The 13,785-nt window shown below is 33.9% G+C and overlaps 1 protein-coding gene across 1 annotated transcript; it reads right to left on the bottom strand.

The window, feature by feature from the left end:
• Positions 1-10,196: 10,196 nt before the first annotated feature.
• On the bottom strand, positions 10,197-12,301 carry LOC148855382 (rhazimal reductase 1-like). Its single transcript, XM_088985796.1, has 4 exons — positions 11,911-12,301; positions 11,583-11,826; positions 11,300-11,479; positions 10,197-10,590 (listed from the first exon to the last, which is right to left on the bottom strand). The coding sequence occupies exons 1-4, from the start codon at positions 12,288-12,290 to the stop codon at positions 10,378-10,380; spliced, it is 1,017 nt and encodes a 338-aa protein (XP_088841922.1). The 5' UTR covers positions 12,291-12,301; the 3' UTR covers positions 10,197-10,377.
• Positions 12,302-13,785: the final 1,484 nt, after the last annotated feature.

The raw sequence follows: 13,785 nt of genomic DNA, 5'->3' as shown, positions 1-13,785 counted from the left end.
TTAGTGACTTGGGAAATCACAATCAGGCACTAGAAGGAAGTTCAATTCTTCCATCTCAAGGATCTCAAGAATTGAAGTTCAGTTGCCTTTCCCCCCATTGGGTAGAAATTCCCAATTTTTATAGCCTGATGAATGGTGATAACTAGTAATGGTGTTCAATTTTCCACATGAATTATCAATAGTTGTATTAATGGCATGTACTTGTTTAGACCTTGTTCAATCCATCATTAGCTAACTGGTGTTTACTAGTATCATTTATTATGTAGCCATGGTTGTTTGGAACTTCAAGCATACCATTGCTGCAAGAGGTCTTATGGTTGTCCAATCTTCCTTGGCCATCATTTTTACATAGAAAATTTTTAACAGCAATGAATGGGATCTTACCAGCTTTCCCCTTACTGAACATACTTTTACCCCCACAATATTATACCTTAAAATAATGTTAGAACCATGGTTTTTAAACCGTGGCTGATCTGGATGATTGGATCGTTTGGCCAGAAACCGTCCAGGCAATCGGTTTTGCTTCACCCTTAAACTGAAATCTTGTCAAAAGCCATTGACTTGGTCAGCGACCTGCTGCATGACCTGAGTGATTAAACCATCATCCCACCTGACCGAGACAACAGTTTTTGGCCTTTTGTCATTTTAATTTATTTTTTATTTTTCAAAAATTGCAACAGATCATCCATTCAGACTAAATGGTCAAACCGCTGCCCTGAAAAAAGGTGAACAAAACGGTTCCGGTTCCGGGTTAGTTTCTAAAACATTGGTTAGAACATGTGTGTCTTTATGGGCCTTGAAAGCCACTTTAAACATGTTGGAAGAGCTTACTCATATCATATGTATCTTAGACCACCTTTTTATTTTTCTGAACAATGTCTATAGGTCATATAGGCCTTTTCATGGCTATAATTTTTACCCTTTCATTTTTTAAGTGAGTCTTTATTGGCCTCTAATGATCAACTTAAACTTATTGAAAGAGCCCAATCCATTTATATCTTCAGCCCTTTTCTCTTTTGTGAACAAAGACCATATAGGCCTTGTTACTACTTCCGTCTTTGTAGCATGTTGCTAACCTTTGGTCAGGACTAGGGATGGCAACTTTCGGGTGGAGATTGCCTTAGCCGGGGCCGTGATGGGATTGATAGTGATATTGGAGAGGGGATGGGGAATGAATATTATTGGCTCCACCCCAACCCCAACTATATATATATATATATATATATATATATATATTAAATAAATACAAAAATAATATTATATATTATTTATATTATATATACATATATAAATAATTAAATTATTTTATATTTACAATACTATTTATTTTAATTAAATTTAATTTAAAAACTTGGGGATTTGGGTTCTCAATAGAGAATCTGCCTTCATCAGGGATCGGGGATGGAGGATCATTTTTATCCCCAATGGGGATCAAGGTCATGGATGGGGAATATGGTCCTCACACCGAACCTGACGTGTTAGTTAGGACTTAGGAGGTCCAAAAGGGATGATAAGGAAACTTGGAGGCCTTTGCAATTACACAACTACACAATTACACATCCAAAAGGTCCACGAGTACGCAATTACACATGCTATTGCGTACGCGTGGGCCTTTTCGTCAATGCACCTGCAAAAATGACAATATGGCAAGGGCACTTTGGTTAATAAATGTTTATTTTGTGTTACCTTTTATTTTCTTTTTCTCTTATTTATTTATTTATTTTACATGGGATCTTGTGGGCCCATTGACATCCACTTTTACCATCATTCATTTAAGGGATACTATCTAAAATTCACCTTGACTTTTTACATTTCTCTTAAACTAGCAGGCACTCATTCCACGCACAAGCTTTGTCAAGGAAAAGTTTAACAATAGAAACTGATAACTATTATAAGTAAGGAGTCCAATGTTGTTTAAAATAATTAGTCTTTATTTTGTTATTTGTTACAAAAATAATTTAGTAATTTGGTAATATGGGTTAATTATATTAATATTTTTATCAAAATAGTAAATTATTACTAATTACTTAACAAAATAATTATTTTTCCATATTATCTGTTAGTGTTCTATTTTATTTATTTTATTTGTTAATGATTAAATGTTATAAATTTTTGTAAATATTACTTAAATATTTATAAATATAAAAATTAGATTGTAGTCATAATTAAATTAATTTAAGCCCAAGCTTGAAGTCTTGAGGTTTAAGACTTCAGGTTGGGTTTGGATTAATCCTCAACCTCACCCAACCCGCCTAAGTTGTCCCTAAGAGCAATGTGAAATTCGTAATTGGACTAAACCAAATCGAGTACAATTCATTCATGCATTATTTTTAGGTTTCTAACTATTGTTAGATAAATTTTTTAATATTGAAGCTAAAAGAACTATGGAGGGTGCGCTGCCCCCACTATGTAGCCTTATGGGCCAAAAAAAAAAAAAACGATCTCAGGCTAGATTTTGATAGTGCATTAACAGTTTCTAAGGTTGACTAGCCCAACCCGACACACATCCCAAGTGTAATAATATTTGTTTTGGTTTAGGACACAAACAAACTTGCCCGTGTTAATTATAAAACTATGATCTTTTTCTACAAATTAAAACTTTTATTTAATTTTTATCTATTATAAAGATATAAAAATTTCTATCATTAATATGAAATTTATTACCTAAATATTATATAATAATATTGTATATAACTTCTAGGTCGAGCTCAGGGGTTGCTTAACTTGGGCCTTGCTTGCTAGCTATGGCTATCAATGGATACCAATGGATACCAATGGATTTTGAAAGTGCAATACCTGATCCGATTATCCCAAATTTGCATTAGAACTTGCATCTACTAATGTTTGGATTGGATATAGATCTCACTCCATTCGATCTGATTAAAATATGTGTCCAATAAAAATTATTATTTTATGTGTATATGTATAATTATGTATACATATAGATATTATATACAATTATATAAAATTTATAATTGATGATAAATTTAATATTTTATATTATATACATTTATTATACACATATACTTTGAAAATAATTAGTTTTTTGAAACTTTATTATTTTCTGGTCATTTTAAACACAATAAGGATGACAATATGGCAAGGGCACTTTGGTCAATAAATGCTTATTCTGTGTTACCTTTTGCTATCTTTTTCTCTTATTTATTTATTTATTTTACATGGGGTGTTGTGTGAGCCCATTAGTGTCCATTTTTACCATCATTCATTTAAGGGATATTATCTAAAATTCCCCATGAATGTTCATATTTCACTAAAATTCACCATGACTTTTCAAAACCTATAAAGAGCCCCTATAACCCTTTATTAGGTTTCCATTAGATCACTGTAGTGATTATTAATAGAGGTTGTCCACATAAGCATTTAAGCATTTTACTTGATCAAGCTAACTCCTAGGTTTGTGTTAGAGGTAGATTTGTAATAAAAAATATTTAATAAGGATGACTGGCCATTAAGGGATGGTAATGTAAAATACTTAAACACTTACCTGAACAACATTTATTAATCATCACTAATGGTGATCTAATGGAAGGTGAGTTTTGGACAATAAAATTCAATGACGTTGGGCTTTCTAGAGGTTTCAAAAAATCATGGTGAGTTTTAAACAATATCCCTTCATTTAACACAGCAGGAAAATGGGGCTATAGCATGGGATATAACTAGGGATGTTCACGAGTCGGGTTGGGTTTGTTTCATGGGATTTTCCCAACCGACCCGACCTAGTCGGGTTACCAGAGGTGGGAACCAAAACCGACCCATTGATAGGCTAAATCGACCTGGTCGGTTTGAGTCGGGTTGGGTCGGTTTGGGTCGGTTTCGGTTTTGCTCCTATACAAAGCCGAATAAACTCTGAATTAGTTGAGGACTTGAGTTGAGGGGGGCGGACCAACCAAGTTAAGTTGGAGAATAGAAGATTTTAAGAGAAGACAAAAGTGGAATTAGAAGACTAGTAGGAAACTAGGAATTCTAATTGTAATTGCCTAAACTGGGTAAAAAACTAAAAAAGGACACCTAATTAATTGAATTCTAATTGTAATTGCCTAATCTAGGTAAAACACTAAAAAAGGACATCTAATTAATTGAATTCTAATTGTAATTGCCTAATGGGCCTTCTATTTCTAGTAGAAGTCTAGAAGACTAGTAGGAATTAGGAAACTACTCAAACTAGGAAGTATGAACTACCAAACTAGTAGAAGAAAGACTAGTTTGGTTCGGGTCGGGTCGGTTTCGGTTTTCTTATGTGAAAACCGAAACTGACCCGAGATATCGGTTTTTGTATGTGCCCAACCCAAAACCGACCAGTACGAATGAAAACCCGACTGACTCGGGTTGGGTCGGTTCGGGTTGGGCATTCTTATGAACAACCCTAGATATAACCATAGACAATTTGATGTCCATGGCAAAAAGTTGAGCTTTAGCTATGGACAATTTGTCCATGGTTAAAAGTTATTCTGCCCATGGCTAAAAGACATTTATCGCCATGGTTATAATGTATCAGTGGCTGTAAGTTACAAAAGAAGAAGTTGAGCTTTAGCTACGAACAACTTGTCCGTGGTTAAAAGGTGAGCTTTAGCTACGGACAATTTGTCCATGGTTAAAAGTTATTTTGTCCGTGGCTAAAGATATTTATAGCCACGGTTATAATGTATCTGTGGTTATAAGTTACAAAAGCAGAACTTGAGCTTTAACCACGGACAAATTGTCTGTGGTTAAAAGTTGAGCTTTAGCTACGAACAATTTGTTCGTGGTTAAAAGTATTATGTTCGTGGATAGAGATATTTATAGCCATGGTTATAATGTATCCATGGCCATAAGTTACAAAAGCAGAAGTTGATTAATTAATTAATTACCTATGAATGAAAATAATATTGACAATTAAATTAAATTATTTAAATTCATAAATAAATTATTAATAAAGTAACAGTTATACAATATAAATAAATAATTATTAATAAAATAATAACTAATAATTTATTTAATAAAGTATTTCATCCACTTTACCAATTTTTTGCCTCAAAGTGTAATTTTCAAATTTTTTATCTATGAAAGATGAAAAACTAAAATAAAATATAAATAAATCAATATATATTCTACATATTTCAAAATAATATTATTTATTTTATATATAATAAAACATATAACACTAACCAATGTTTAGAAAGTTGAACAAGACCAGTTAGTAAGATTATTGTTAAACCATCACCCAACCCTTAACTAATTCGATCATACACCTAACCCTATTTACTCCAAAAAAAAAAAGCCAAAACCATCCACCAAACTAGTCTAACCAAAAAACTAATGAATTGGTCTTCGATAACTTTTTTGCTACCTATGTGTTTTAAAGTACTGAAGGCACCTTACCCTGCTATTTCTGCCATAAAACAAGGGTGATCATTTTAGCAAGTTGGAAAATTTCACTCCTAGACCTAGAATTTGTATTTAAGCCTTAGCCGAGGCTTGGGCCATCATTAGAACCCCAAATTTTAGGGTTGGGCAGATATATTTAACTATATGTATATTATAGATAATATATATGTTATTTTATATTACATAAAAATAGGGCATTCAATGGGTTAGGTTTGACCCGACAAACCCAATGTTCATGAATTGATTAGGTTGGTTATGGTTCTAGGAATCGGAACCGATGAATTGACTTTGGTGATATATTGTCCCGATTATTATCGGTTTGAAACTAGTTCCAAATCTAATGTTCAGTCTATAACACCTTTGACCAACCATCCCAACCCAATAGTTAGATTTCTTCTATTCTCCCCTCTTGGTGAAACCTTTTTGTGTTGTGACATTATCTTATTCGGGTCATAGTTATCAAAATCTAATGTTCAGTCTATAACACCTTTGACCAACCATCCCCATTGAGTTTTATTCACTAATGACATAGAGACAACAAACACACTACAATCAAAGGCATGGGCCATGGCATATTTGGTGTTTCATTTTTTATCTCAAAAAGCAAATGTCATGCCATAAGCAATGAAAGTTAGGGGTACTCAAATTTGATTACCGAAATGAAAACCAAATGATAGAATGATCAAATTTGGTTAACTAGTAAAACTCATTATATAATTAAAAAATTTAAAATATAATTAAATAATTAATAAAGTAATAAAATAAAATATTCAATGAAATTGTTAAATAACTAAATGCTAGAATGATAAAATAATAAAATAATTAATAAAACTATTAATTATTGTTGAAATAATATAATAACCATGATAAATGATTAAGCAACTAATAAGACATTAATATAATTAAATGATTAAAACATTAGTGGCTTAAATAAATTTAATTTTTTTTTTATAAATGGTTGAGATTGAATTCAATTAAACGGACGGGGTTGAATGGCAATAAAAAATTTGAAAGACTGCTAAAATAATTGATGCGCACTCTCTCCCGCCCACAAAAAACCATTTCCCTCTCTATTCAGCTTCTCTCATTTGCACCGAAAACCTTGATTTATAGTAACATACAATTTGAAGTTTGTTTCAAAATGTTGATTTATGGTGGCGGACAACTAAATGTCTGACATAAATTAAAATAACAAAATCTTCATTTAGGGGCATTTTTTGTATCCATTGTTTAAAGGCTATTTAAGTTTAAAATAACTCAATAAACCAGTCATTTGGATTGTTGAATTGAAAAACCTGAATAGTGAATCATAAGTTGTACATTTAGACATTTAAAAATAATATTTTAGTACAATTCCATTTAAGTCATAAGTAGGGGTGATCCTAGGTTGAGTTTTTTTATTAATAAACTTTAGTGCTACTTAACCTATTGATGGGCCCACATATGTTCGGGGGTTTTATAAGTTATTTGGCATTTTATTATTAATTTTCAATTTAGTTTCCCCTCTTAGAAATTTGATTAATTCAGTTCAATTTTTAAGTAAATAAATATAACTCATCCCTAGTTAGAGCTTCTAGATAATCCAATTGAAGAATTGTGGAACAGGTCCTAGTTTCATAAAACCAGCCAAGTATCATCGTCAATACCTTGTTAAAACTTAGCCTAGGATAAGATATATACTATATGGTATATATAACATATATGGTATATAATGTATAATATAATACATTTTATATTCAACATACATAAAGAAATTTGGTTTTAACTGAACCGATCAAATTAACCCAATGTTGATCCCTATCTTGGTTTGATTTTTACCAACCTGACCAATTAGATTTATGATAGTTTGCAAACACTACATATTGAAATCCTAGACATAGGGCTGTCAATGGGTTGAGTCTGAGTTGGGTCTAGGTAGAACAAATATTTTGTTTGGGGGCCTTTCCCTTCTTGAATTAATGCTTCATTGATTTGTCTACCACAAGTCAAAAATTTATTTCTTTTCCTTAAAGCATCATAAAAAATGAGAGCTTCAGTTTCATTCTCTAGTGATGGGTCATTAGAAATCAAACCAAGAGCAACCAAAATCCAAGTTTGTTTATTGTTCTTCTATGGCAAATAGAAGTGCAACATATTCAATTTTAAGCCCATGTCATTGTGTTAGCCCAATTTTGAAGTTCTGAATGAAATGGATTTGATCTTAATGGACCACCCGACCTATCTATTACTGATAATTAGGTAATTCACATTCAAAAGAGCTAGCAAGGACAGATAATATGATAAACTAGTGATGACTACAGTCCAATTTTAACAAACTTGCAAGGATAAAGAAGAATATAAATAGTTACAAATATTTACATTTGGATGTACCCAAAAGCTACAAGAATAAATGCAGTTCGCTTGGATTCACCTGGGGTTCCATGAGAAGCAAAAATTGTTAGTTCATTAGAGACACTTGTCTCCCCACTTCTTTATGTAATGCGAATCTAGTTCTAGGGACTAGCTCTTTAATGTTCCTTGCAAGATCATTCAACTTAAAGAATTCAAGATCTAACAGAGAACTAGTGAAGTTTGTAATGCCAATAAGGACTAGTGTCCTTTCTATTCTATTTTTATTTGCAACAGAAAATAGAGAATGACAAGATGACCTCCTGCATAAAGACCACATTGATTTGGCTTGCTTTGCACCACCTTTAATCTTCCACTGATTTGGATTATAGTTTAATACTGTTTGGTTCTTTTTTTTTTTTTTTATGAAAAAAGAATTAATAGTATTCTTTGAATGTATTACTCAATGAGTTCACTTATAATTTATGTTCTTTCTCCAACATAGCACAACAAAAACATGAAACGCCCCTGGCCTAACAACAAAACCAAAGAACCAATCCTGTAATTAGTTGTACTTCAACTTATATATAACCTCTAAATCCAATGAGCAAATAGGCTTCCCCAGTCATCCTAGAACATGATTATTTGTGATTCTGCTATTTTGAATGTCTGGATCAAATAAGAAAGAGATGAAGAAGAAGATTTCCAAAGAATAAGCATACATGACTGGGAGCTTTGGTTCTTAGAATGCTCTCCTTCATAGGAGACCAAATCATGTACTCCCCATTCAACCTGTGCTGCTCCTGTACGAACCTCCAGCCTTAACACACTTGATTTTAAGAGGTTGTGGGCAGACTGCATAGAGGATAACCCAATACCCTGGAATCCTTGCTTCACTGCTTGCATTGTGTAAAGGATAAACTTGAGCAAAAAACCTTTGTCCACGACAACTTTAACTACTCCCTAATTATTTCATTAGATTTTTTTTTCTTCTTTTATCTTTTTGCTCCAAATTAGATCATTTAATTCTACTTTCCCTCATTTTGAAGCATTGTTAGATTCCCACTAATTTACTCATTATTAATTTTACCATTTCAAATTCTTTTCACTCATCCACTTCAATCTTTGTTACATTCATTTTTTGGAGATCATGTTTCTTAATCATACAACACTCTACTACATTCATGTTTGAAATTATCATATATATTAATTAAAAAAATCTAATTTTCATTGTATTTTGTTTTTCAGGATGAATGCAGTTATAAGGAATAACAACATACATGGATGAAGAGATTTGAGATCAATATTTTTTATTTTTGTTGTGGGTTATTATATATAACATGGCAAATTGCCACATCTGAAACATTTTTAACTTGTTGATGTATCGAGGTTATATTACCATATATTTTTTAGTTTTTAATTAATATGTTAATTTTTTATAGAAATTTATCTATATATTTGATGTGATGTGAAAATAAAATAGGTGATTTCTCATGTTTGTTGCAAGTTTTAGAAGTAGAAAATTGTAGTGGTAGAAAATTCGTAATTATAAATAACGAAAATTGAATATAGTGACAAAATAAAATTGTCACTATAACCTTTTTTTCTTGTAGTGTATTTTATTTGGAATATAGCCACAATTTTTCTATAGATTGAAACAATTAGCTATGGCTTTCCAAGAAATTGTGGGCATATATTGCATCTTTTAGCCACGGTTTGTCAAAAAACCATAACTATAGGTTAGAGTATTTAACTTCGGTTTTAGCAAAAAAACCATGGTTATAGGTTTGTACATTTAGCTATGGTATTGTAGCAAACCATAGCTATAAATAAAAGAATTATAGTTACGGTTTTATAAAAATCCATGGTTATAGAGTTGGGTATATAACTACAGAGAATTTAAAAACTGTAGCTATATGCATCTTTTAGCTACGGTTCAGCCCATAGCTAAAGGTTCATATGGTTGTGTTCGCTTTTTAGCTATGGACAAATACCGTAGCCATAGATGGGTTATAGCCACGCATTAATTGAACCATAGCTGTAGGCTATAGCCACGCGAACATAAGCTACGGTTTTCTGTTCATAATTAAACCATCACTATAAGTCTATAGCTACGGTTTTTTGACTTTAGCCACGGTTTTGTCTGTAACTAAAGGTTTTGCTATGATTTAGGTAGCCATAGCACTTTGTTTTCTACACTTTTCTTCAAATTAAGCCCCAAACTTATGGGTATTAGGGAGTTGCACTTGATACTTTGTCTCGTTGGAGGCTGAATGCTTTCCTTTTGGCATTTCTTGACTTTGTGCCGTCGTTTGCAGAGATTTTCTTGAGCTTTTCCACTCCCGGTTCTCGTAGTTGCTACTTTGCACAGAAAGTTTAAGAGACTGGTTTGACAAATTACTTTTCCACTCCCGGTTTTCTTGAGCTTTTCTTGTGGTGTAATATTTTTTACAGAATATTTAAAATTTTGAATGGAAGAAGGCTGGTTTGACAAATTATTCAAATAGGTCTTTTAAGATAGGAAATAAGAGAGAAACAGAAAGCTAGAGAAAGTTATTAACAAAGTAAACTAAGGTGCATAGAAATTAAAAGGGAGAACCATTGATACAACATAATTCAACAAGCATTAATACTTGAAAGATGACCTTATATTAGATACAGTCATCAATCCCAAACTTCTACTGTCTTATAAGGTCCGTTTGGTGAAACAAACATTTTTCCTGATGATCCTCTTTGCTGAGGAATCCTGCTTATCTTATCCAATTCTTCATCGCTCAATTCCCAGTCGAAGATTTGGAGGTTTTCTTTCATCCTTTCCTTGTTGTATGTCTTGACTATTGGAGTCACCTCTTGCTGATATATCCATCTCATTGAAATCTGTCGTCACAGAGTGGTTGTTCGAAAGACAGTGAATTAAGTGAATAAATACCAGATAGACTATGATTTAATTCTATGACTCTGAAGGAACTGTTGAGCCCAGCCCAAAAGCTTAAGCTGATAGTAGGTTATTTTGATACAATACACCCCATAATAGGATATTGTATCATATCTTTTAATTTCCGATACACATGTTTTAAGGGTTTGTGAGAAATATTTTTTCATTAAATAAAGTATATAAAAATAACATACCTTATAAAATTTTGAAAAACATTAAAGAAAAAGTGAAAGGTCAATCTTAAAGCGCAAGCAAGCACAGGCCCACCCAAACCTTGTGCTAAAATTAGTTAATTATAATGGGTTGATCAGGTTTGAACATTACACCATTTGGTTAAATAGGTTTACATAACATCTCAAGGAACAGTTTAATTCGAGGATTAAAATATTGATACAGGCTCATACGCAGTAGGGGCATATCTGCCTGTATTGAAGCTCTCTCTCCTGTTTTTTTCTTCTTTGAAAATGACTCAGATGAATCAGTTTAAGACTGATTTACCCCCTGAACCAGGTCAGACCTTGATATATATGACCCTTGTAGGGGCGTATCGTTAAGCCACCGATACCATAACCACATATTGTATTGAAATTTTGAACCTTACTTTAACCTAAAAACTTAAGTAGGATTTTATTCTCTCTTACAAACAAGCACCTGTGCTATGCTCTTTCCCTTGGCCATGGCAATATCTTTGAGAATCGGACTTTTCATGACCGCAAGGGAACCCCCTGGAGCTCCATTTTTTGCCAAAGGTGACCAGGCGCAGACATGAATCCTATTCTCCTTGCAGAATTCCCTCAGCTCCTTCTGTTTCCATGCTGGATTCATTTCAACCTGCAAGTGTTTGATTATCAGAACCAGTACCGCCACCATCATCACTATAATCACATGCAGTCATCAAATTAACACTCGTCACCATTGTCAGTTACGTATGTACCTGATTGACGGCAGGAGGGATGGTGGCATGATCGAGGAGTTGAGAGAGTTTCTTGCGAGAGAAGTTGCTGACACCAATAGACTTGGCTAGGCCCAGCCTGCAACACTCTTCCATGGCTTCCCACGTCCCCTTCATATCAAAGGGAAGGATATCTTCCTTTGGGAAAGGGACTACTGAAGCTCCTTGTTTCAACCTTACAGGCCAATGTATGAGGTAGAGATCAAGGTACTCTAGCCCAAGTTTCCTACAACAAATTAAACCAGAAGAACATGAATATTGATCAACATTTTAACTATTACTAATTGGGGCCGGTGAGGTTAGTTAATACTCAAGTGTCCTCTTGAGCGCCGGTAGGACGAGATCAGGGTCGGCATCTGTGCACCATAACTTGGATGTGATGAAAAGGTCATCACGACTCTTGATCAGACCTTGCTCGAGTGCTTGGGCTATCGCTCGGCCGAGGGGCTCTTCAGTCTGATAGATGGAAGCAGTGTCGAAATGGCTGTAACCAGCCTCGATGGCATCGACAAATATTGAGACGAGAGCGTCAGGGGGTGGGAGAGGTACCAGAGGGTGGGCTCCTGCACCCATGCCTACCGATGGCATCTTATGTCCAGAGCTCAGAACCACCTCTGGGATCATTTTTTTCTCTACTTGCAATTGCGCTAATTGGCTTTGGAAACACTGACCAAATTTGAAAGCCAGCATAAACCGCCAACATATATATATATATATATATATATATATGTAGAGCTCCACCATGATATGTAAAAGATATGATATCCGAGACCAATCAATTGGAATCATAGATTGGTAGTCAATCAAGTGTTATCAAAATTCAAGGGTGGGTTTATTCCATACCTAACCAGTCCCCATTGTTGGCTTCAGTTAGGCAAAACGTTATAAGCACATTAAATGAGCCCTTAGATTTTTTTTAATTTTTGACACCTGTCTATTAAAATAATTCCAGCAAAAAGTCTCATTTCCAATTATAATGTCTCTAGTTTTTTTTTATTTTGAAGGTTTCAATCATGTTTCATTCATTCAAGAGATTGGTAAAAAGAGTGCCAACCAGGCAAAATAAAGATCAGAAATACATTTTCAAGAAGAACAAAACAAAGAGATGGATTTACGAAAATCAAAAGAGCTTCTGCAACCAAAGCAAGGTGACTTAACATCACCAATAGAAGTGGATAAATACATCTCCAACCACCATAACTGGCGAACAAAATGACAAGAGTCCGACTTAATTAATTTGTTCAATCATTCTTCAAAGAATCAAAAAATCCATGCACAGTGTATAGATTAAAATTTTATTTATAATATTATTTATTATTTAATAAACAAAATAAATAGGTTCCTGAAAACATGTACAACGGGTGTATTGGAACTCAAATATCTATTTCTTAGACATAAAGCTTCTCTAAACAATAAAAAGCATACTCTGGATACTATTCACTGTTCCTACATTAATAGGACAAAAAGCTCATTCTCTTTTTCTTCTTTGTGGACAGTGGACATCCCTCTCAAGGGTTAAAAAACAAAAGCTAGCGAAGTATTTTATTTTATTAACAAACTCCATAGATCATGAATTAAACAGGGAATTGAATAATAAACTTTTTTTTTTGTTAGATTTGGTTTATTAGGCTAAATAAAGTTTGGTTTGTTGTGTTTTGTTGCTGCATGAGGTGAGACTAGGCCGGGCCTTCTCCTAGTTTTTAGTTTTTGTTTTCAATGATTCATTTAGCATGCTACTGTTTTCTTAAATTATTTATGCGGATCTAACTTGATGGAGGATGATTTGACCCAACCCCTCGAGATGATGACGTGTGGACCTGACTCAGCACGAGCAATAACTCAACACCACAGTCTGACTGCGACTAAGTAACGAGTCCGCCGAACAACTCGCTATGTCATAGCTCACTATAGGGGGAGCTCACTACAACGCGAGCTCGAGGTCCCCCGAGCTACTAAAAGGGAATACTCCAAAACTATCCCAGCTCGCGAGCTAGGGTAACCAGCTCGCTCCAACACTTAGGCAGAAGAACTGCCCCAAAGACAATCTTGATGAGGACCACCTCAAAGTATCCCTAGGAGCTTGTGACTAAGCAATGCGATGCTCTCAAGAAGCTTCTATCTGACAAGACTATACCCATCAGACTACGCCACTTCTCTAGATTGACGGCAAAGTCCCTGCCCTTTC

The sequence above is a fragment of the Nelumbo lutea genome, chromosome 4 (assembly GCF_056320005.1).
Source record: "Nelumbo lutea isolate HS-2025 chromosome 4, American lotus-T2T, whole genome shotgun sequence".
NCBI lineage: Eukaryota > Viridiplantae > Streptophyta > Magnoliopsida > Proteales > Nelumbonaceae > Nelumbo > Nelumbo lutea.
The sequence above is the reverse complement of the archived record's forward strand: the minus strand, read 5'-3'. Positions and strand labels throughout refer to the sequence as shown.

Bases quoted from the DNA above. Each gene is read 5' to 3' on its own strand.
- LOC148855382 (XM_088985796.1), bottom strand. From the start codon at position 12,290: ATGCTGGCTTTCAAATTTGGTCAGTGTTTCCAAAGCCAATTAGCGCAA. The intron at 11,827-11,910 runs GTATTAACTAAC...AATTTGTTGTAG, and splicing joins GCGCTCAAGAGGACACTTGA to GAAACTTGGGCTAGAGTACC. The intron at 10,591-11,299 runs GTGCTTGTTTGT...CTGTGACGACAG, and splicing joins AGGGAAAGAGCATAGCACAG to ATTTCAATGAGATGGATATA.